At 42.0% G+C, this 24,450-nt stretch overlaps 2 protein-coding genes and 1 pseudogene across 2 annotated transcripts; 1 reads left to right on the forward strand and 2 right to left on the reverse strand.

Annotated features, from left to right (window-relative positions):
- Positions 1–3,047: 3,047 nt before the first annotated feature.
- Positions 3,048–23,571, forward strand: LOC125543490 (uncharacterized protein At5g02240-like). The gene is made up of 8 exons (XM_048706859.1): positions 3,048–3,294; positions 3,556–3,827; positions 3,943–3,979; positions 4,113–4,210; positions 4,326–4,387; positions 4,735–4,858; positions 5,008–5,202; positions 23,235–23,571. The coding sequence occupies exons 1-7, from the start codon at positions 3,108–3,110 to the stop codon at positions 5,125–5,127; spliced, it is 900 nt and encodes a 299-aa protein (XP_048562816.1). The 5' UTR covers positions 3,048–3,107; the 3' UTR covers positions 5,128–5,202; positions 23,235–23,571.
- On the reverse strand, positions 6,761–23,208 carry LOC125543483 (scarecrow-like protein 9). The gene is made up of 2 exons (XM_048706849.1): positions 21,353–23,208; positions 6,761–7,324 (listed from the first exon to the last, which is right to left on the reverse strand). The coding sequence occupies exons 1-2, from the start codon at positions 22,803–22,805 to the stop codon at positions 6,906–6,908; spliced, it is 1,872 nt and encodes a 623-aa protein (XP_048562806.1). The 5' UTR covers positions 22,806–23,208; the 3' UTR covers positions 6,761–6,905.
- Positions 8,811–13,212, reverse strand: LOC125543467 (annotated as a pseudogene).
- Positions 23,572–24,450: the final 879 nt, after the last annotated feature.

A 24,450-nucleotide genomic window follows, 5' to 3' on the forward strand; every position in this document is an offset into this window, starting at 1 on the left:
TCAGATGGAATACAATCATGTAGGGCAGCACATGTGATCATTGATTGAGACGTAAGGGAGAGAAGATGCCAACTAGCTACTATTATGGACCTGTAGTTCAAGGAGAACTATTCACACATGGGCGTGGTGGCACTGAGGTTGGTGAATATGCCTCCGGTGATGATTTACCCTTCCGGCAAAGTACCGGAAGAGGTCTCCAGATTGAATCATCGTGAAACGCGTGGTGGCGACGACAGAAAAATCATCGATAAATAAATCACATGAGAGATCTCGGTAATTAGGGAGCATAGTTAATTTAAAGATAGTAGATGATACCCCGCATGTTGTTGCGAGAATTTTTTCCAATCCATTTTAGTGATATTTGGTTTCATGGAACATGTGAATACTCGGAGTAATAATATGAGAACTGGAACTAAAAATACATATAAGTTATGATGTTTGATTATTTTATATTTCTAGAATGTTTATTAAAATTATAAATAGCATAATAGAATGGAAATTCTCATGCATGTTGAAGTGGGCTTTTTCCTATGCATGGTTGCATGTTGAGGTAGACCTACTCCTTATGCATGTTGCATGATGAGGTGGCGTGTTTGCATGTTGAGGGAGAGAGTTAGTGAGTGATACCTATTTTGATACAAATGACTTACTTTGGTAAGGAAATAGTAACCAGGCAAGTTTGTAATGATACAGTGCTATACTATACTTGACACCCAAAATGGACTACTTCATTTGTGTCAATACACTACAATATATCCAATGCATGCTTCCCTAGGGCCAAAGGGAGTTTCCCTGAGGCACCTACTCTAGAAAATCCAATATATATATACCCTTAATTAAGGGTTAGTGTGCTTTTGTCCATTCCTGGTAGCTTTCTCCTTAGAAAGGTAGCTAATCATCTTGTATTATAATCATGCCAAACAATCTTCACAAGAACATACGCTATAAGCCTGTTGTGAATAATATCTGAAGAATCTCTTACATAATTTCTGAAATGAAAAAGGAAAAGGGAATTATGTGGATAACTTGTACACAAATGAAATCAAACTTAATAAATGAGTGATAGTTTGCTGTCAATTTAAAATGGTACTCCTGAGGGAGACAACCCTGGGACAAAGTGTAAGTTCCGAGGGGGGGCAAAGAAGGAGGAGTCGAGGAGGAGAAAGCTATCATAAGTGTGCCTTTATTTGCGCACTTTAATAGAAAATTATCTGCAAGCAGTGGCGGAGCTTCCCTAGGCAAAAGGGGGCCATAGCCCCCCCCCCCCCAACTCTAGACATTTGTCCGCAACCTCTGTACCATCTGCCAACTTTCTGTAGTAAATGTTCGCCAACCCTCCAGAGCCTATTCTTCTCTCCAATCCATTCATGGCCATTTCAATTTCGGATAGCGTATATCTCGCAAGGACTGCTTGGAAATCGATCAAGCCAAGTTCTTCTTCTTCAGGTGCTACAATAAAAGGAGGGTTGTTCAACGAGCTAAATCAACTGCAAAATATTATTGCAGTTTCTTTTTTCACAGGAAGTTGAAAAATATTGGTAGTTGGACCAAAACACATAGCTACAATGCACACTATATGCTTCTGTAGTTAGAAGACATGCACCGTATGGAGGTGGAAGGTTCTTCTTGCGTCGGAAGTAGTAGCAACATCCAATTGCAGTGATTATTAGCAGAACAGCTCTGGACACAATACATGCAACAATATTTTTCTGCGTCCACATCGTGTGCAAGGTCCGTGTTATCGGCCTTGTTATCTGCCATCAAAGGATTCCCCTTGCAGACAATACCTTGTGGACAAGTTGTTAGTTATGAGGGGGACAAAGAAGGAGGAGACGAGGAGGATAAAGCTACCAGGAATGTACCTTTATTTGCAGACTTTGACAGAAGATACTAATTTGGATTCCTAAAAAATAGACAAATTAATTGTCTGCCAGCAATGTTGGAGCTTTCCTACACACACACACACACACACACTAGAAGGGGGCTATCGCCCCCCCCCCCCCCCCCCCCCCCCCCCCCCCCACTAGAAATCGATCATGTATACACTTAATTTCTAGGCCTAACTATCATGTTGGATTTCATTAACTACCATGTTGGGTTACTTCACATCTAAGTCTAGAACCATACCATCAAACTTACTATGAGATTGGTGCAACAACGCTAGTTTATTTTCTAATTTTTTTTGAGATCCAAAGTTTATTTTCTAATGAGTTGTTGCTTGCTGTTGTCCGCTGCTTTTGGTTTATCAATCGTGTGTGTTGAGTTGTCTTTCTTGTGCCAGGCCCAATAGCGAAAACAATTTTTTTGTCTATTTCATTTTTTCTTTTTCTTTTTTTGTATTTCACTTTCTTTTTTCCCCTTTTCCCATTTCTTTTTTCCTTTTTCCCATTTCTTTTGTAATTCATTTTCTACTAGTCCTTTTCTTTCTATTTTTTTATTTTTCAGAATTTCAAAATTTGTCTGAAATTTCAAGAAATATTTGAAAATTCAATAAATTTTTATTTTAAAAAAATGTTCATAAGTTCAAAAAATGTTCCTGTTTCAAATTTTATTCACAAATTCAAAATAGCAATTCTTGATCATTAAAAAATGTTCACCTTTCAAAATGTGTTCATAAGCTCATAAAATGTTCCTATTTCCAAACTTTGTTCACAAATTCAATAAATGTCCACAATGTTTGCTTCTTTTTAAAAAATTAGAGTTTTAAATTTTGTTCACAGATGGAAAAAACGTTCCATTGTGTCCAAAATGTTCATGTTTTCAAAAGATGTTCCTATTTTCAAACATTTGTTCATAAATTAAAAAAAATCCCTTTTTTGATTTGTTCAAAAATTCAAAAATTGTTTCTATTTGTCAAAAAAGATCGAATTGAAAAAATGTTCCCGTTTTTCAAATTTTGTTCACAAATTCATACGTTCTTTCCGTTTCGAAATTGGGCCATGTTAACTTGAGAAACTGGCCCAGGCCCGCAAACCTCAAATCCCTGTGAAGCCCACATTCACATGCGGGCCCACAACCGTCGAAGCGATAAGGAGAGTGACAGCCGCTCAGCCCGCCGGCACACCCGACCAACTCTCGCTCACTCCCCGGAGGGAAACAGAGCAAAGATGACCACGGCGGCGGCGGCGACGACGATGCGTCTGTCTTCCCCGTTCAAGGCCCCGCCTCTCCGTCCTCCCTGCCACCGCGTCGTCCCGTCGAGGCGGGGCCCCGGGCGGGCCGGGCTGGCCGTCTCGGCGGCCGCCGGCGGGTCGCCCCCCACCGTGCTCGTCACCGGCGCCGGAGGACGAACAGGTAGATGCTACACATCCCGCTATCTTTTCCCCCTTCGCGTACTTTCGCCACACATTACTGCACGGTGCCACCGTCTCTTGGTGTTCCAGTGGGATACAGTTCAGTTCGTATTTGTGGGAGAATTTGCCGGCGGAGGCGGCGGTTTCTTGGAATCAAGATGCTTCACAACCTACTGAACCTCCCATTGATTCACAAATTACACTCCCGTTTGCGTACTGTAATCCGGCGTGCGCCTCTGACCTCTGCGCTGTGGCGACCCAGGCCAAATTGTGTACAAGAAGCTGAAGGAGAAGGCAGACCAGTTTGTGGCCAGAGGGCTGGTCAGGACGCCGGACAGCAAATCTAAGATCGATGGGGGCGACGACGTGTTCATCGGAGACATTAGGGATCCTGGGAGCATTGCGCCGGCGATCGACGGCATTGACGCGCTCATCATCCTCACCAGTGGGGTCCCGAAGATGAAGCCAGGGTTTGATCCTAGCAAAGGGGGTCGGCCCGAGTTTTACTTCGAGGAAGGGTCTGATCCTGAGCAGGTGACTGACTGACGAAACCACCTGTCAATGACAGTACTCATATTAGCAATATATGACAACTGGTGCATTTCTTTAGAGCTAATAATGCTTTTTGTTTGTTTTTCCCTTGTTTAAGGTGGATTGGATAGGCCAAAAGAACCAAATCGACGCTGGTAAATCTTCACCTTTGTCTTGTTCTGTTAGAGCATTATACAATGTTTAGTGTGTTTATTGAAATGATTGGTCCGTCGACCTTTTACTTGTCTGCTCTCTTGGTTTTTTCATCTTCTTTAATTATCCATGCAGCCAAGAGCATTGGTGTAAAGCAGATAGTTTTGGTTGGATCCATGGGTGGAACAGATCTCAACCATCCATTAAACAAGCTTGGGAATGGGAATATACTGGTATATAGCTTGTTTGACAATATTTTTATATGTTCTTTCCTATACTTTTGTGTGCATGAATATATCATGTATCATTTTAGGAATTAGAATGATCGATTGCTCTTCTAATTTGCAGGTGTGGAAACGGAAGGCAGAACAGTACCTAGCGGACTCTGGTGTACCATATACAATTATAAGGTTATAACACAAACTCATTCGTTGGTGCTATTTGCGGGATGAGACTTATTCTTGCATGTTCCGCAAAGATTTCTTTTGTCACATTTAATTTATGTAATAGACTGCCAGTCACTTTTTTCTCTCCATAGATGGTCAATCATAAAAGTAATTCTATATATCTGTGATGAAGGAAGAAAACAACAAAACAACAGAAGTGCATGATGGAGTATGAAGCACCACAAAGAAAATTAATTTAGTATAAGAAATCAAAAATTTCAATTTCTTTCATAGGGACATTAATTGTTGGAGTATTTTCCACCAACAATCGTGTTGATAAAATACCTTTTCCACATCCCATCTCTTTCCAGGGCTGGAGGACTACAAGACAAAGATGGTGGTGTGCGTGAGTTGATTGTTGGAAAGGATGACGAGATCTTGAAGACGGAAACAAAAACTATTGCCAGGGCAGATGTTGCAGAAGTTTGCATACAGGTACCTTTATAGAACAAAACACATGTTTCTGTACATAAACTACTGCTCAATCTTTTTTTCATCATCTGCCATATATATTTGTTGCATCTATCTATGCCTTACTGGCTAGTGGTCGCTACCACTGATCCATCTGTGCCTTTCCTGTGTAGGCCTTGCTATTTGAGGAAGCAAAGTTCAAGGCATTTGATCTGGCTTCAAAACCTGAAGGTGAAGGAACACCGACGACAGATTTTAAGTCTGTTTTTGCACAAATTGCTACTCGCTTCTAAGAAGACAAGATCATTCTGGCCAATGAAATGGGGACAGTTTTTTAATTAGGCGATATGGAATTTGTACTGGGTCAGGTTAGTGTTCTGTTTATTAATTAAGAAAATGCAACATTTTATTTTATGCACTATTACTCAATAGTGATTTGTTTGTTTATGTCTTTTCTTTGTGGTGCACAACATGTTTATAGCCGTTCTGTTACCTGGTTGATCGGTCTTAATATGGATGTGCGGCCTTACTATTTGCAGTTAGTTTATTTTGTTAAATAAAGGTAGGAAGTGCTTGTCCTTCAGGGGTCATGTTGCCATGATGTTCTGGGGTCTACATGATTTAGTTTCAAGTTAATTCATTTGCTAGTCTATACAAAGAGTTATCCATATTGCGTATGTATAGTCCTACCAATTAGTTGGTAAGTATAATTTGAATTGTAAATTTGTTAGGAATATAAAATGCCCAAGCTTGTTCTGTAGCAAAAGTAAAAGTGACATGTCATCTCCTTCCAGATTGTCTCTGATGTTCTGCCAACAGAAGAAATATTCTGCTCTACTTAGAGCCATTCTGTAAAAATTACACAGCTATCTAAGCTCCTCACAACATTACCAGATTTAACAATATAACCAACTCGAATCTCATTTCCGAGATTTTTATGCATTGTTCACTTGCAAATTTATTTTTTCACGTTCTTATTTGCACGTTCTATTTAAAACATGATATTTCTGTGCCGTTGATGTTAAGACTCTGTAGTATGTTAACTGAGAAGCTCTGGTGCATGAAACATCACATAACTTAGTAGCTAGAATTTACACGGGTGAACATCACTTCACGGGTTTCTGAGAGAATTAAGGATTGTTTGGTATGATTTGTCTTGCACTTATTGAGCTGCGCAGCTGACCTATATTACCTAATATGTGCATACTAGTTCATTTGATTGGATTTTGGATTCGTTTATAGAAACCTTGTCTTGATTAAGTACAATTACCGTCTTCAAACCAGAATTGGCATTTTCTCTGACCTTCCATGTCGCTTATTTTGAGAGGTAGGCAGTGCAATAATCTCCTTCACAGTATTTCCACTAATCTCTTGTCTAGTATGACCAATAAACTGATCAAAACAATAACCAAGTACACATAGTTAATATTCGTTAAAAAGAAACCCGGATTCATTTATAGAGCAACTTTCTAGAACAGTTTGTTCAGAAATTGAAAAGAACACAAAAGTAAAGTACAATTTTACAGTCGCCTTATATTTATTTCCTACATATGTCATGTATGTTGCACAGCTGAACCAAATCAAAACATGTTGAGTATCAACATTAGAATCCCCATCCCATCTCTTTCCAAGATACGTAGTTCCCAATGCTCATCTGATGAAAGAATATCTTACAGTGTTCAGCTTTAGATACATGGTGCTGAGAATCATGCAAGTAGATACCGAGGCGGGAAGTTGCCCACGCATGTTCGCACACTTGAAAAACCGCTTGGATCATACTGATCATCGTATATTTCATTAGGTTTCCATTTAGATATAGCATAAAGTACTCTCCCTTTCCATCCTTGTAGCAGCCAACCGCGATCTTCAACAGCAAAGAATTCCTCATGATAAAGTGAGTTCTTCATGTGAACTATTTTCTTTAAGATGGCTGGATCGACAGGAAGCTGCTCGAACCCAGCCTTGAGGAACCTTGCTTGCCACTGCCTGTAACTTTCTGGCCTCTCAGTCCTTTCTGCATCCTCACATGCTATGATGTTAAGTGCATCCCGCCTAAATAGGATCCTCTCAATCATCTTGCTTCATTATCCCGTGGAACATTTGCATCAAGTATGTCAAACATTGAAGAGTAATGGAGCATAACCTCTTTGAATCGTTGTATGAAGAAGGGAGAACTGTGAAACCCATTCACGTTGCCAGAAATAAAAACCTTTGGGTTCATCCGCCTCATAGTTTTCAGCAGCTCATTCCTTGCGCCATTTATGGCTTCGGTTTCATGACCAAGATTCTTCATCCGGAATATGCAGTTGATTATGAGAACTTCATCCTCGGCAATGTTAAGATCCTCAATTTTAATGGTCTCCCATCTTGAAGCGGCAATGCCCTGATACTGAAATGGTACCTTGAACATGTTTGCATAATCAGCCAACCGCTTACCTGTCTCCTCGATCATTTCGCAGGGGCGCAAACTTTGCTGGGGAGTGTCTATACCTGTGATCCGAAGCTTGAGTATTCTATAGTCTCACCTAAATAGCTTGGCGTAATCATGGTCATAGCTGTTTCCTGTGTGAAATTGTTATCCGCTCACAATTCCACACAACATACGAGCCGGAAGCATAAAGTGTAAAGCCTGGGGTGCCTAATGAGGCATCAAAAATAGTTTGGTTGGCAAAGTAGTATGACGCCCTTTTGAAAGGGCAAGCTGCAAGAAAAAGGCTGTAAGCCTCTAACCAATCTGTGGTATTTGTTGGCCTCTCCATGAGGTTGTGATAAATCTGACTCCCGCTCCCAGCCAAGCGTGCCTCGAGGCCGTCCACCAAATAAAATGCCAGCCTCTGAGTACAATCACCATCTGCAGAAGAGTGTTGTCTTATCTTCAATATCAGTTCACTGGCCAATAGCTGGTGGTCTTCTGCCACAGCCTGTGCACAATGGATGAGGAGAGTCCTGAGATCAACCAACTCTTTCCTTGGCCGCTTCCTAGCCCATAGCTTCTGATGGGCACGTCCTTTGCTCCGGCCTTTCAGCAAGTTATTGTCTCCTTTCCCTGCCATCCTTTCCCGCAGTCTTCTTATTTGGTCGGAACGACCATAGCATAGCAGAACTCGGTCGAAATTTTCATTTCGAATTATTGCACAAGTGGTGATGGCATGATGTTTATTGCTCCTTCCTTCCAAGATATCCCAGTCCCTTTGGTCTGCCACCTCAAAGGTCGTGTTTTCGCTCCTCTCTCCTACTTTTGCATTTGCAGTCAGTTTGGAAATAGAAAGTATGCCATTCTCTAAATATATCACCAGCTTATCAATACTTGAAGCAAATATCTTTTCCTCCTTGACACCTCTCTGACAATGCAAGGCAGGGAAGCCAGATCCGGAAGTCCATCCAACACTTATCAATGGCTGGTTTGGTAGAAAAACACTCCTATTGCAGATATATGGACTCATCGGGGTTGTTAAGGGCTGTACCAAGCTGTAACTTGAACAGTCATTACTGAAGCTAGTGCTCCCGAGCCTCTTGTAACAGCTGATCGCACTCTTATCAGGGTTGTCTTTTTCGTTGTTGCTATGCAGTGGTGGCCAGTTAGTAGCCGGCGCGTATACCTGTCGAAGAATGTCACGGAACGGCTTCTCAGCAACCTGGAGAGCAGCCTCCTCTTGGCATATGTCAACCCCCTCGTCAATGTCTTCCATCAGCATCTGACTTATGCAGTGAAGAGCATAGTTTGATGTAATCCGGCGGTGCTCAGGGCTACCCTCTGCAGCAATCTGAACTTGGTTTTGTCCAAGGCTGGTTACTCCACCATATGTACTTGCTTGGTTGGCTGGGGAAAGAACTGTGGAGTGTGGACCACTCAGCTGGTAGTTGTACACAGTGAATTGCTGCTGAGAAGTGGAATCACTGTCGTATCGTTGGTCGGTTGCTGCAATGGTGTCCAGATTGTCACGGAGAGGTTCAATCGCCATTGTGGAAAGTCTGATTTCCACCTCCCGCAGTATGAGATATATGGTTCTTCTTTGTCCCACAGCAAATAAATCAGCTTGTTTCCTGGAACAAGAAAAATGGGAACTGGAAGCTAAATTATGTGAGACCAATTTCGGTTCACCTTGCTCGTGTGCTACAATCTAGAATGCCCGTTAAATGGAATTCTGATCAGCGAGCTCTTTTTTTCTTCATTTCCTTCACCTTCTGCTTCTTCCTTTTTTATTCGAGATTCAGCTTATGATTGTTTTTGGCACGCCATTACCGATTGAAAAAAAATGAAGGCTTGCAGACACGAGAATAACTATTTTAGCCGGTTAAACATATTACTAATGTAGTAATGTTTAAGCATCAATAACAGAAACAGCACACCTAAAACGATTTTGAATCTATGACACGCCTAATACCACTGCTCAGGCTCCTCATCTGAGCAAGTAGCAAACGTAGGGAAGCACACACCTTGGTTATTGAGCAGCAGTAGCAGCAGATCCAGTGCTTTGACAGAAGAGTAGTGAGGATGTGGGCTATGAAGGAAGAGTAGTGAGGCTGTGGTGTTGATGTAAACTAATTTTTTTTGTTGCTTTGTTCCCAATGTCAGACATGGTGATTATGACAGAGAATGAGTCCAGATTACAGCAGTTGTCCTGTCGATTAGTTCTAGGCCTGGCTGCGCATCGGATGTATAAAAAAGTGTTCATTAGGAACGCGTGCATGGGTTTCAACATTATTAAGGTTCCTAATTGAATTGTTAAAAAAGGAGATTCACTGTTCAAAGAAAATTTTCTTTCCATTTGATAGTTGATATATGTAATGGCCTTGCTCGATTTTTTCAAGGATAGTTTGTTGTACTTTATCTCATTAAAATAATCTGATTTATTTCGTGATTATCTTAGTTCAAAATTGAATTGTCAGTGCCTAGCTATTCTGATGAGATTTGCACTTATGTTCTGCCGTATCTGAAGTATTTGTACCAAATGTTTAATTAGTGTAACTGCCTTTGAATTTTATTTACAACATCCACAGCAGTGTTAGTTGTCATGTCATGAAAATGCACGTCTGGATTCAATCTATACTACTAGAAGAACATGTAAAAAACTACTAGAAAAAGAAAGTAAAACAACATCTGTTAAAAATCGACATAATTGAAAAGAAAAGGAGGCCCTGTTCAAAGAAACTTGTATTATTGTTTTTCATTTGATAGTTGACATATATAATGGTTGACTTTTTGGAGGGTAGTTTGTTGTACCAAGTTTGTTCTTGGTTTTCGCCTAGGCCTAGCCAGTGCGACCTTGTATTGATGTCTCACTACTAAGATCCATGTAACACTGACCGGCAAAAATGTGTCATCACAGATGAGTTTCTAGCCGGTCAGTGCCTCGGGGTCAGTGATGACTACCTCATCAGTGATGGGCCAGTTGGCCCGAATGTGATGAGATTATCACAGACTGGCCGACCTGGCAGTAATGACTATGTAGAGAAGGTCGGAACGGATGCTTTCACTGACGAGCCACTATGTAGGACCAGTCAGTGGTAGTGAAATAACACAGATGGGCTGGCCTGACAGTGTTGATAGCTTGTGGAGACCGTTGTGCACCACAGTACTGACATGTTTTAACATAGAGGCAGGTCAGTGATGACCGAGCATCACTACTGGATAATGCAGCCCCAGCCGCAGTCCCGGACAGTGCAGCCCCAGTTTTCTCGAGCAGTTTGTTCAGAAATTAAATAGAGCGACAGAGGCAAAGTATTGCACAGTTGCCTTTTGCTACATATGGTCGTGTAGTTCCGCAGTTGAACCAAATCAAAACATGTTGAATATCAACATTTCAATCACCATCCCACCTTCTTCCAAAGTGGTACTTCCCAATGCTCATCTGACGAAAGAATATCTTACGGTATTCAGCAATTTAGACCCATTGCGTTGAGAATGATGCAAGTAACTACGGAGGCGGTAAGTTGCCTACTGATGTTTGTGCACTTGAAAAACTGTTCAAATCTTACGGATTATCATACGTTTCATTAGGTTTCCATTTGGATATAGCCTTTCCATCCTTGTATCAGCCAACCGCGATCTTCAACAGCAAAGAATTCCTCGTGATAAAGTGAGTTCTTCATGTGTACTCTTTTCAAGAAGGCTGGAGCCACAGGAAGCTGCTGGAACCCAGCCTTGAAGAACCTTGCTTGCCACTGCCTGTAACTTTCTGGCCTCTCAGTTCTGTCTGCGCCCTCAACATGCTATGATGTTAAGTGCATCCCCCCAAATAGGATCCTCTCAATCATCTTTCTTGCTTCATTATCCCGTGGAACATTAGCATCAAGCATATCAAGCATTGAAGAGTAATGGAACATAGCCTCTTTGAAGCATTGTATGAAGAAGGGAGAACTATGCAACATTCACGGTGCCAGCAATAAAAACCTTTGGGTTCATCCTCCTCATAGTTTTCATTACCTCATCTCTTGCGCTATTTATGCCTTCGGTTTCATGACCAAGATTCTTCATCCGGAATATGCAGTTGATTATGAGAACTTCATCCTCGGCAATGCCCTGATACTGAAAAGGTAAATTGAACATGTTTGCATAGTCAGCCAACCGCTTCCCTGTCTCCTTGATCATTTCACAGGGGCGGAAACCTGGTTGGCGGACTTCTATGCCTGTGATCCGAAGCTTAGGGGCTCCTCCTTCTTGCCGTGCAAACCTCTGAATCATTGATGGCCACTGAAAGCCGAAGCTGATGCCAAAATCGACGATGTGCACCTTTGGTCGCCTTTGTGAGACATCAAGAATAGTTTGGTTGGCAAAATTGTATGACACCCTTTTGAAAGGGCAAGTTGCAAGAAAAAGGCTGTAAGCCTCTAACCAATCTGTGGTAAACCTGACTCCCGATCCCAGGCAAGCTTTCCTCGAGGCCATCCACCAAGTAAAATGCCAGTCTCTGATTACAATCACCATCTGCTGAGGAGTGTTGTCTTATCTTCTTGAGGAGTTCACTGGCAAACAGGTGGTTGTCTTCTGCCACAGCTTCTGCAGAATGGATGAGGAGAGCCCTGAGATCAACCTACTCTTTCCTCTGTTGCTTTCTAGCCCATAGCTTCTGACGCCCTTTGCTCCGGCCTTTCGGTGAGTTCTTGTTTCCTTGCCCCGCGATCCTTTCTCGCAGTCTTGTTATCCTGTCGGAACTCTTCCAACCATAGCATAGCAGAACTCGGTCGAAATTTTCATTTCGAATTATTGCCCAAGTGGTGATGACATGATGTTTATTGCTCCTTCCTTGAAAGATACCCCAGCCCCTTTGGTCTGCCGCCTCAAAGATTGCGTTTTCGCTCATCTCTCCTACTTTTGCTTTTGTAGTCAGTTGGGAAATCAAGGCAATGAAGCCAGATTCGGAAGTCCATCCAAAACTTATCAACGGATGATTTGGTAAAAGACTCCTTGCAGGCATATGGACTCAACGGGGTTGCTAAGGGCTGTAACACGTTGTGACTGGAATGGTCATTACTGAAGCGAGTGCTCCAGAGCCTCTTGTAATGGCTGGTCCCACTCTTATCAGCGGCGAGTCAGTGGCCGGCGTGTATACCTCCCCAAGAATGTCATGGAATGGCTTCTCAGCATCCTGCAGAGCAGCCTCCCCTTGGCATATGTCGACCCTCTCGTCGACGTCTTCCATCAGCATCTGGCTTATGTAGTGAAGAGCATCGTTTGATCTGATCTGGCGGTGCTCAGGGCTACACCCTGCGCTAATCTGAAATTGGTTTTGTCCAAGGCTGCTGTTGACTCTGCACAACCCAGGGCTAGTGACTCCACCGAGCAGATATGTGCTTGCTTGCTTTGCTGGGGAAAGAACTGTAGTGTGGACCACTCAGGTCGTAGTTGTACACGGTGAGTTGCTGCTGGGAAGAGGAATCACTATCGTTTGGTTGGTCGATTGCTGTGACGGCGTCCAGATTGTCACGGAGAGGTTCAATCGCCATTCTGGAAAGTCTGCTTTCCACCTCAATATATGAGATAAATGATTCTTCTTTGTCCCACAGCAAATGAATCAGCTTGTTTCCTGGAAGAAGAAAAAAAGGGGAAATTGAAGCTAAATTATGTGAGATGAATTTCGGTTCACCTTGCTCATGTGCTACAATCTAGAATATCCGTAAAACGGAATTCTGTTCAGTGAGCTATTTTTTCTCTCACCTTCTGCCTCTTCCTTTTTTATTGGAGATTCAGCTTATGATTGTTTTTGGCACGCCGTTACCGATGAAAAATAAAAATAAAATTCTGTAGGTTTGCAGACACGAAAATGACCATTTTAGCCGGTTAAACCTGTCGTAGTGTTTAAGCATCAATAACAGAAACATCACACCTAAAGCGATTTTGAATCTACGATGCACCTAATACCGCTGCTCATTTTTATTCGCAGGAGGCTCCTCATCTGATCAAGTAGCAAAAGTAGGGAAGCATGCACCTTGTTATTGAGCAGAAGAAGCAGCAGATCGTTGTGCTTTGAGAGAAGAGTTCTGAGGATTTGGGCTATGAAAGAAGAGTAGTGAGACTGGTGTTGATGTAAACTATTTTTTTTTCTTCTTGTTGCTTTGTTCCCAACGTCGGACATGGTAATTGTGACAGAGAATGAGTCCAGATTACCGCAGTTATCCAGGCGATTAGTTCTAGGCTAGACGTATAAAAAATTGTTTATTAGGAACGCTTGCCTGGGTTTCAACATTAATACGGTTCCTAATTGAATTGATAAAAAAAATCTGAGGTAATAAAAAAAAGGAGATGCACTATTCGAAGAATTCTTCTTTCTTTTCCACTTGATAGTTGATATATATATATAATGGTATTGATTGAATTTTTCAAGGATAGTTTATTGTACTTTATCTCATTAAAATAATCTGATCTAATTTTTTCGTGATTTGAATTGTTGGTGCCTAGCTAGTCTCATGAGATTTGCACTTGTGTTGTATTAATTGTTTAAGGAGTGTTAATTATCAGGTCAAGAAATGCACATCCACATTCAACCTATAGTGCTACTAGAAGAACAGGTCAAAAAAAAGTAGACAAAGAAAATAAAATATAAGCTATTAAAAACTCCGATGTAATTGAAAGAAAAGGAGGCACTGTTCAAAGAAACTTGTATTTTTTTTCAGTTGATAGTTGATATATACAATGGTTGAATTTTTGGAGGGAAGTTTGTTGTCCTTTATCTCGTTAAACCATAAGATATTTTTAGTAATAATTTTCACTGCGTTTGAGAGGTATAGTGGTATCATATTTGCTTCATAGTATAAAGCTTTTAAATTAAGACTTAAGTCTGATCAGATGAATAAATTAGAGCAAGCAAGGAAGATAAATCCTGCTCAAATTCAAAGGTTTTTGTGATTCTCGCAAGGAACATCTTTAGCTTACATATCACATGAAAACTAAGTGTTAGATGGGCGGATAAACATGTTTCGAAAGCAAGAGATCAAAATATAAGTTGCATTTTTTTTCTGAAAAGAAAAGGGAGACCCCTTACTGCTTGCCCAGTTGAAATAAAAATGACTTAGGACATGAAGTTGTGAATTGTCCACTAATGAATTAAGTAGTAAGGTGTGGAAGCCTTGATGATCATCCTAACGGTGGAGATGTGCTATTATATGTCATAGTCTTTTTATCTCTGCTCATTTCGTTAACCGGTGATGGACTCATACTTCTATGAATATCTGCACCTCATAAATCTCAGCTGACCTTGTGTTTCACAAGCTGCGGTGCTTGCTTGGGGATGAGCAAGACTTAGGCTTGGGAGTTGATGATTCCAAAATGTATGATGATTTTGATGGTTATTTTGTGCCTACACTATAGGCTTTGTGGAATTTCACCGCGTCCACGCACTGCTTTTTGTCGGTTTTTCCTAGGATACGTCTTTTGAAATAAATGAAGCATTATATAAGGAATCCCAAAAATTATGGTGGAATCACGTCAATCAATGTGATTATTATCTACCATAAAAAGAATAAAATAATTGGAGGCACTTGAATCCCACGAAGCTCAAACAAAGTGCAAGACAACCAATCATACGAGTGCACATGGTCATATGGTGCGGCGCCGCCTCCCCATGTCGATTGCTTCTACCCCGTGCAATCCGATCGGGGATAGGAGACATATGCACAATTGAACACATCCAGAAGGCAGAAACCCCGCCTCCGGAAAGCATCCGGAGGGGGGAATTGGCAAGGAGGAGATCGTCATCTTCACCACCACATCCAAGGGAACGACGACATCATCATCATCACCATCATCCATCTTCATCTCATTGTGATACCGAAACCCTAATGGATCATCGCCTGTATTACTCGTTCATATCATTCATGTTTATCATCATTGCTTAGGAGATGGAACGTCAATAAGGATTTGAGTTCCTCTGTTGAATGCTTTGTTTATGCCCTGTTTGTTTGGGCTTATGCTTCAGTTTTTGCAGATTTTTCACTTTCGCCTAAAAGCCAAAAGGCTCCTAAATAGAAGCTTTTGGCTTCTATTTTTAGCTTATACCATCATATAACAATATTGATTCATAAGCCAAAACCCCATATTTATGAGCCTTTTAGGGTTTTAAGCCTAAGTGGAAAAGCTGCAAAAACAGAAGCATAAGCCCAAACAAATAGGGCTTTAATAAACTTCGTGAATGTTGTGAAGGGACCCCACCCAGCATTGTCGCCGCAAGGTCATGAAGTGTATCACAGTCGTTGTAAATATTAGGAAGTGAAGGTAATTAGAGGTGACGGTAAAAGCATTCACCCCTAAATTTTAATTACAATTGATAGGGGAATTATGGAGAACCCTTAGTGAGTCCGCGTCCACGGGGAAACCCTTAATTGTCGTAGTTGTAACATGCAGGGGAAGACTATGGTGGTGGCGTGCGTGGCATGAAGTCTACCTAGAGTAGAACGCGTTCTCTGCCCGGCTATGTTCAGCATAATCGTCAAGAGTGGCTTAAGTATCCAAAGAATATGTTGTTTCGTAGGTCACGTTAGAAACATACCAATAGGAATTCCAGACTCCCTGAGAATGCTCTACTCCTCTGTCAGTTCCACTTGTTACTCATGCTACTGTTTTTATTCTGTTTATGTTATTTACTTTTAGTCCATACTTCATTCAAACCCATTATTTATTTCCGCCCTCATTTTGCTTTGAGTCTACAATTACTTGCAGGCATAAGTTCATAAGTCACTACAAGAGACAACACCTAATTCATGTGCTTCCTGTAAGATCGATACTCTTACTGTTGGGGAACGTTGCATGGAAAACAAAAAAAATTCTACGCATACACAAGATCTATCCATGGAGATGCATAGCTACGAGAGGGGAGAGTGTGTCTACGTACCCTAGTAGACCATAAGCGGAAGCGTTTATTAACGCAGTTGATGTAGTCGAACTTCTTCGCGATCCAATCAATCAAGTACCGAACGTACGACACCTCCGCGTTCAGCTCGATGACGTCCTCACCTTCTTGATCCAGCAAGACGGGCGGAGTAGTAGATGAGTTCCGGTAGCACGACGACGTGGTGACGGTGGTGGTGATGCTATATCTCTGCAGGGCTTCGCCTAAGCACTCCGAAAATATGACCGAGGGATGAAACTGTGGAGAGGGACGCCGCACACGGCTAAGAGATTGTCGTGGTCTATGTGTGGCACCCGCTCCCACATATATATATATAGGTGGGGGAGAGGGGAGGCAGCCAGGAGGCGTCCCCAAGGAGGTTGAATCCTCATTGGGCTCCTGCCCTAGCCTCCTTCCTTATTTGTGCACTGGAGGAAGGCAGGGGGAGGTGCCCCTCCCCCCTTTCCTTTCTCTCATGAGGAGGGAAATGGCAGGAGGGGCCAACCCTCCCCCTTTCCTTCCCCTAGGGCCGGCGGCCAGGGAGAGGGGCGCACCAGCCCCTTGTGGGCTGGTGTGTTCCCCCTTTGGCCCATTAAGCCTCCCGGGGCTTCCCGGAACTCCTTCCGGTGATCCGATAACTAACCGGTACCTCCCGAAACACTTCCGGTGTTCAAATATCATCGTCCTATATATCAATCTTTACCTCCGGACCATTCTGGAGCTCCTCATCGTGTCCGTGATCTCATTCGGGACTCCGAACAACATTCGGTCACCAAATCACATAACTCGTATAATACTATATCGTCAACGAACGTTAAGCATGAGGACCCTACGAGTTCGAGAACTATGTAGACATGACCGAGACACATCTCCGGTCAATAACCAATAGCGGAATGTGGATGCCCATATTGGTTCCTACATATTCTACGAAGATCTTTACCGGTCGAACCTTATGACAACATACGTAATTCCCTTTGTCTATTGGTATGTTACTTGTCTGAGATTCGATCGTGGTATCTTCATACCTAGTTCAATATCGTTACCGACAAGTCTCTTTACTCGTTCCGCAATACATCATCTCGTCACTAACTCCTTAGTCACTTTGCTTGCAAGCTTCTTATGATGTGTATTACCGAGAGGGCCTAGAGATACCTCTCCGATACTTAGAGTGGCAAATTCTAATCTCGATCCATGCAAACTCAATAGACACCTTCGAAGATACATTTAGAGCATCTTTGTGATCAGCCAGTTACGTTGTGACGTTTGATAGCACACAAGGTATTCCTCCGGTATCCGGGAGTTGCATGATCTCATAGTCGAAGGAATATGTATTTGACATTAAGAAAGCAATAGCAATAAACTGAACGATCATATGCTAAGCTAACGGATGGGTCTTGTCCATCACATCATTCTCCTAATGATGTGATCCCGTTATCAAATGACACCACATGTCTATGGTTAGGAAACCTTAATCATCTTCGAGCAACGAGCTAGTCTAGTAGAGGCTTACTAGGGACACGGTATTTGTTTATGTATCCACACATGTATCTAAGTTTCCGATTAATAAAATTCTAGCATGAATAATAAACTTTTATCATGAATAAGAAAATATAATAATAACAACTTTATTATTGCGTCTAGAGCGTATTTCCATCACTTACTTGGAAAAGGTTACAACTAAACCTTGTGCACTTGTAGGCCATCAGACAACTCGGTCCAGACGTATGAGGGCGTTTTGTGGGTCAACATTGGAGATGCCCTAAGGTATTGGAGAAGGTTTGCAATCAATATCCAAATCATGTCATTGAACCTTAAATTCCATTTTCGATGGGATGGAAATGGAGGTACCACCATCTTCACTAACTACCTAGTTTGTGCTTGGTTTTCACCTAGGCCGTGCCAATGCAACCTTGTATGTATTGACATGTTCACCCAATATATGGAACTCACATCTTTGTCATCTGATTTCATTTAGGGGTCATTCACAAAAAATGATTTCATTTTGTTAGAAACTTAGGTAGTTCTCAGTTATGTTTAATCTAGATTAGCATCAGCATACGATAACTAACATGGAAAATCACATACGGGATACTAGGAACATCTAGCATACAGGCAATTGGTCCAGAGGCACATGTCAACGGAGAGAGATTCGGAACATAAGAAATCAACTTTGATGCAACAACATCATCAACCATGGTGGCGAAGATGAGGCGGTCGTCCGTTGTAGAGAAAGTAGACGGGTTGTCGTGGATGTAACTAAATTTGAGCGAGCAGTCGCGTCTAGATGCTCCCCAAAAACCTTATTACCCCTCACGTGGTGCAGTTTTCTTTCAAAGGTCTGTTGGGATGGGGTCGTCGGAGAAGCAACTTAGCACAAGGAACACAACTAAAGAGATACATCTGACACATGATGAAAGAATTGTCTGGGAGTAGAAAACGGGTACACCAATAAATTTAGTTCCCCCAAAAAGGTGCATAACATTAGCTCAAACTCAACTCATGAAACGCAACACGTGTGTGTTGCGTGGCATGAAGCAAGTGAGAGTGCGCATTGTTGCTCTCTTTTCTCATGCTACAAGAGTAGTATATAAGGTTCACTTTTATAAATTAAAGAAAAGGTCCACTTTTCATATTGCTGTTACTTTTTCTCAACTAGCATAAAGTACTAAAATTACACATTTGCTATGCAATTGGAATGATCCGTTGAGATTTTAATTTTTTTACTAAGCTAAGGCACAAGATTTAGTGGGTGAGACCCATAAAATCTACACATTTTTTTGAAACAAGATAAAATCTACACATTTAAGACACTTCTTTTGTTGAACAGTAAGAACATTTGCATTTGTTTACACGAGGACTTTTATTTTTTGTTTTTCGCACCGGGAGGGTCTATTTGGGAGCAACTATCTCAAGGGTACCCCTTGAAAGGGTCCTGTGGATGTCACTTTTGCCAGTGCTCCACTGTGCCAGATGGTGTGACCCTGCGCTGCCATGTGTCACACACTAGATGCTTCTCTCACGAAATGGTTTTTTGGAGTATTTCTTAGCTTTTTTGGTTTTTATGGGTTTTAGTTCCTCTTTTTGGGTTTTCCCTTTATTTGTGGGAGCTTTACCCTTGCAAAAATACAAATTAGTTTTTTTAGGAGGAGGAAGTACAAATTAGTTTGCTTTTTTTAACGGCATACATACGAAGTCACCGTAGGCATCTCGTCGTCGACGGCAACATCTCATTTCACTAAATGCGCATCGTCGAAAATCCTGAAAATACGAGCACCGGGACTTCAGCCCTGGTGTGCTGAGAATACCACAGTCCCTTTTTAACCATCCAACCATAGGTTGATTCACACAAATTAGTTTGCTTGGAAGCACAAAACAACGGGTTCTAGAGTGATTAGATGGGCCTAACGTGACACAGCCTAGGGCCCAGGCCCAGTAAAACACGACTTCCAGAAAAAAAAACTTAAGCAAATACGTAAACGCTCTCCGAAGGCGGAGAAACGCCCCTCCTCTCCTCTGCGACGTCTTCTCCATGGCCGCCAAGAGGAAGCCCGGCAGGTCGCCGGCGGCGGCGGCGAATGCGAACTCGTAAGCGAAGGATGACGACGCGGAGGGCCTATTCTCCGCCCAACACTCTGCGCCCACCTCCAACTAAGGTCCTTCCCCCCTCTCCCTCTCTGATTCCCCGTGTCTCTGCGCCCACCTCCAAGGTCCCTCCCTCTCTCCGATTCCCCGTATCTATGTGGCCCTAGTGATTTATCTCACGTCTTTTTTGAGAAAAATCTGTACATATGGTTTCCAAAGTTCCAATCTGGATGGTCCCGTCAAAAAAGAAAAATTCCAATCTGGATGGTTAAAATGACGCTCACAGTTAAAATTTTAGAAGTTTGACCCAAGACATGTCCAAAACTCCACTTGTTTGTGATATGGAGAGAGTAATATGTGAACATCAGTGCATTCTATTGGATTCGTTGATAGTAACCTTGTTTATATTACTCCCTCCGTCCCAGAATAACCAGAGTCAACTTTATACTAACTTTGTACCAACATTTGGGACGGAGGGGGTATTTTTTTGCGACTGAACCTTGCTTATATTAATAATTACGTACAATTGCTTCAAATCAGAAATGAGAATCCTCTGATCTTCCATATCGCCAGTTTTGAGAGATGGGCAGTGCAATAATCTAGTACTTTACAGCAAATCCAGTGTCTAGGTATGGTATTTCCACTAATCTCATCTCTTGTGGACCCAATACAGTTTATTCATCAGAAATTAAAAAGGACAGACGCAAAGTATTTTGCAGTTGCCTTTTTGCTTGTTTCCTACACACGGTCGTCAAGTTGTGCAGTTCGACCAATCAAAAGTTATGAACTTTCAAATCCCCATCACATCTGCTTCCAAGATAGTTCCTGATGCTCACTTGACAAAAGAATGTCTTGCAGTAAAAGGCAGTTGGTGCACTTGAAAAACAGTTTGAATCTTACTGATCATCATATGTTTCATCAGGTTTCCATTTAGATATAGCATAAAGTACTCTCCCTTTCCATCCTTGTAGCAGCCAACCGCGATCTTCCACAGCAAAGAATTCCTTGTGATAAAGCGAGTTATTCATGTGTACTCTTTTCAAGAAGGCTGGATCCACAGGAAGCTGCTGGAACCCAGCCTTGAGAAATCTTGCTTGCCACTGTCTGTAACTTTCTGGCCTCTCAGTTCTGTCTGCGCCCTCACATGCTATGATATTAAGTGCATCCGTCCCAAATCGGATCCTCTCAATCATCTTTCTTGCCTTATTATCCCATGGAACATTTGCGTCAAGCATATCAAACATTGGAGAGTAATGGAGCATAACCTCTTTGAATCGTTGTATGAAGAAGGGAGAACTGTGTAACCCATTCATTGTGCCAGAAATAAAAATCTTTGGGTTCATCCTCCTCATAGTTTTCATTACCTCATCCCTTGCGCTATTTATTCCTGCGGTTTCATGACCAAGATTCTTCATCCGGAATATGCAGTTGATTATGAGAACTTCATCCTCGGCAATGTTAAGATCCTCAATTTTAATGGTCTCCCATCTTGAAGCGACAATGCCCTGATACTGAAAAGGTACCTTGAAAAGGTTTGCATAATCAGCCAACCGCTTCCCTGTCTCCTCGATCATTTCGCAGGGGCGGAAACCTGGCTGGGGAGCTTCTATACCTGTGATCCGAAGCTTAGGGGCTCCCTCTTCTCGCTGTGCAAACCTCTGAATCATTAATGGCCACTGAAAGCCGAAGCTGATGCCGAAATCAACAATGTGCACCCTTGGTTTCCCTTGCGAGACATCAAGAATAGCTTGGTTGGCAAAGTAGTATGATGTCCTGTCGAAAGGGCAGGATGCAAGAAAAAGACTGTACGCATCTAACCAATCTGTTGTACTTGTTCGCCTCTCCATGAGGTTGCGATAAACCTGACCCCCGATCCCAGCCAAGCGTGCCTCGAGGCCATCCGCCAAGTAAAATGCCAGTCTCTGAGTACAATCACCATCTGCTGAGGAGTGTTCTCTTATCTTCCTTAGAAGTTCATTGGCGAACAGGTGGTTGTCTTCTGCCACAGCTTGTGCGCACTGGAAGAGGAGAGCCCTGATATCAACGAACTCTTGCCTCTGTTGCTTCCTAGCCCATAGCTTTGGACGCCCATTGCTCCGGCCTTTCAGTGTGTTATTGTTTCCTGTCTCTGCCATCATTTCTCGCAGTCTTGTTATTTGGTCGAAACTCTTCCGACCATATAGCAGAATCCGGTCGAAATTTTCATTTCGAATTATTGCACAAGTGGTGATGGCATGATGTTTATTGCTCCTTCCTTCCAAGATACCCCAGCCCCTTTGGTCTGCCACCTCAAAGATTGTGTTTTCACCCCTCTCTCCTACTTTTGCGTTTGTAGTCAGTTTGGTAATACAAAGTATGCCATTCTCTAAATATATCACCACGTTATCAATACTTGGAGCAAATATATTTTCCTCCTCGGCACTTCTCTGACGATGCAAGTCAGGGAAGCCAGATCCAGAAGTCCATCCAACACTTATCAATGGCTGGTTTGGTTGAGAAAGACTCCTATTGCAAATATATGGACTCAACGGGGTTGTCAAGGGCTGTACCAAGATGTAACTGGAACAGTCATTACTGAAGCTAGTGCTCCAGAGCCTCTTGTAACAGCTGGTCCCACTCTTATCAGGGCTGTCTTGTTTGTTGTTGCTATACAAAGCCGGTGTGTATACCTGTCCAAGAATGTCACGGAATGGCTGCTCAGCAGCCTGGATAGCTGCCTCCCCTTGGCATATGTCGACCCTCTCGTCGACGTCTTCCATTAGCATCTGGCTTATGTAGTGAAGAGCATCGTTTGATCTGATCTGGCGGTGCTCAGGGCTACACCCTGCGCCGATCTGAAATTGGTTTTGTCCAAGGCTGCTGTTGACACTGCACAACCCAGGGCCAGTGACTCCACCGAGCAGATATGTGCTTGCTTGGTTGGCTGGGGAAAGAACTGTAGAGGGTGGACCACTCAGGTCATAGTTGTACATGGTGAGTTGCTGCTGGGAAGAGGAATCACCATCGTTTGGTTGGTCGGTTGGTGTGACGGTGTCCAGATTGTCACGGAGAGGCTCAATCGCCATTGTGGAAAGTCTGATTTCCACCTCAATATGAGATATATGATTCTTCTTTGTCCTACAGCAAATGAACCAGCTTGCTTCCTGGAAGAAGGAAAAAGGGAAATGGAAGCTAAATTATGTGAGAGGAATTTCGGTTCAGCTTGCTCATGTGCTACAATCTAGAATGTCCGTAAAACAGACTTCTGCTCAGCGAGATCCTGTTTTTCCTCTCACCCTCTGCTTCTTCCTTTTCATTAGAAACACAGCTTATGATTTGTTTTGGCACGGCACACTGATTGAAAAAAATAAATTCCGAAGGCTTGGAGACACAAGAACAACTATTTTAGCCGGGTAAACATAGAATGTTTAAGCATCAATAACAGAAACAGCACGCCTATAAAGTGATATTGAATCTACGACGCGTCTAATACGACTGCTCATTTTTATTTGCAGGAGGCTCCTCATCTGATCTGAGCAAGGAGCAAAAGTAGGGAAGCACACACCTTGGTTATTGCTGAGCAGCGGTATCAGATCCAGTGCTTTCGAAGAAGAGTAGTGACGCTGCGGTGTTGATGTAAACTGTATTTTCTTGTTGGCATTGTTCCCAACGTCAGCCATGGTGATTGTGACAGATAATGGTCCAGATTACAACTAATTATCTGCTCATCAGAGGTATAAAAAAGTGTTTATTAGGGATGCTTGCCTTGGTTTCAACATTATTAAGGTTCCTAATTGAATTGTTAAAAAAAATCCAAGGTAATAAAAAAATATGTACTCTTTGAAGAAATTATTCTTTCTTTGACACTTGATATTGATATACTCCCTCCGTCCTATAATATAAGAGCGTATACAATAGTCTTGGTTGATTTTTTTAGGATAGTTGTTGTACTTTATCTTATTATAAAATAATGAGATTGTTTTTCATGATTATCTGAATTCAGAATCGAATTGTCGGTGCCTAGCTAGTCTTTTTTTTTTGGGCGAAAGGGTGCCTAGCTAGTCTGATGAGATATGCACTTATGTTCTGCCGTATCTGAAGTATTTTACCAAGGCTTGAGTGACACAGTTGTACCAAATGTTTAAGGAGTGTAAATGCCTTTGAATTTTTGTTATCGGGTCATGAAAGTCATGTCCAAATTAAATTTATACTACTCCCTCCATTTCTGCATACAAGGCCACTTTGTTTTTTTGTCAAACATTGACTTATATTTTGTCAGCAAAACTCCTTAATTTTAAAGGCTCGCAATCAATTGAAGTCTCCAATTGAAATTGGTCACTCGATTTTGACCGGGTCAACAATTTCTCAAAGCTCTCATTCAATTCTTTTATATTATACATACACTATGCTTCCTAATTTTCAAGGCCTCACACTTAATTGAGGTCTTCAATGTAAAATTGAGTCACTCAATTTTGATTTGGTCAACAATTTCTCAAGGAGACCTTCCATTCAATTATCATAAGTCACTATTGCTCCTAATTTTGAAGCTCTTCAATTCAGTTGAGCCATTGAGGTATTCAATTATGGATTTGGTTTACGATTTTGATCAGGTCAATCATTTTTTAAATCAATCAGCAACAACCGGCCTATAAAACATATCAATCCCGCGCACCCTCCCACCACCTAGAAAAAAACGCCAATAAATTACCGATGTAGAAACATAGTACATGC

This window comes from Triticum urartu, chromosome 1, assembly GCF_003073215.2.
Source record: "Triticum urartu cultivar G1812 chromosome 1, Tu2.1, whole genome shotgun sequence".
Classification (NCBI taxonomy): domain Eukaryota; kingdom Viridiplantae; phylum Streptophyta; class Magnoliopsida; order Poales; family Poaceae; genus Triticum; species Triticum urartu.

Bases quoted from the DNA above. Each gene is read 5' to 3' on its own strand.
- LOC125543483 (XM_048706849.1), bottom strand. From the start codon at position 22,805: ATGGCGATTGAGCCTCTCCGTGACAATCTGGACACCGTCACACCAACC. The intron at 7,325-21,352 runs GTATAGAAGCTC...TTCGGATCACAG, and splicing joins CCCTAAGCTTCGGATCACAG to GTATAGACACTCCCCAGCAA.
- LOC125543490 (XM_048706859.1), top strand. From the start codon at position 3,108: ATGACCACGGCGGCGGCGGCGACGACGATGCGTCTGTCTTCCCCGTTC. The intron at 3,980-4,112 runs GTAAATCTTCAC...TTATCCATGCAG, and splicing joins AAAGAACCAAATCGACGCTG to CCAAGAGCATTGGTGTAAAG. The intron at 4,859-5,007 runs GTACCTTTATAG...TTTCCTGTGTAG, and splicing joins TTGCAGAAGTTTGCATACAG to GCCTTGCTATTTGAGGAAGC.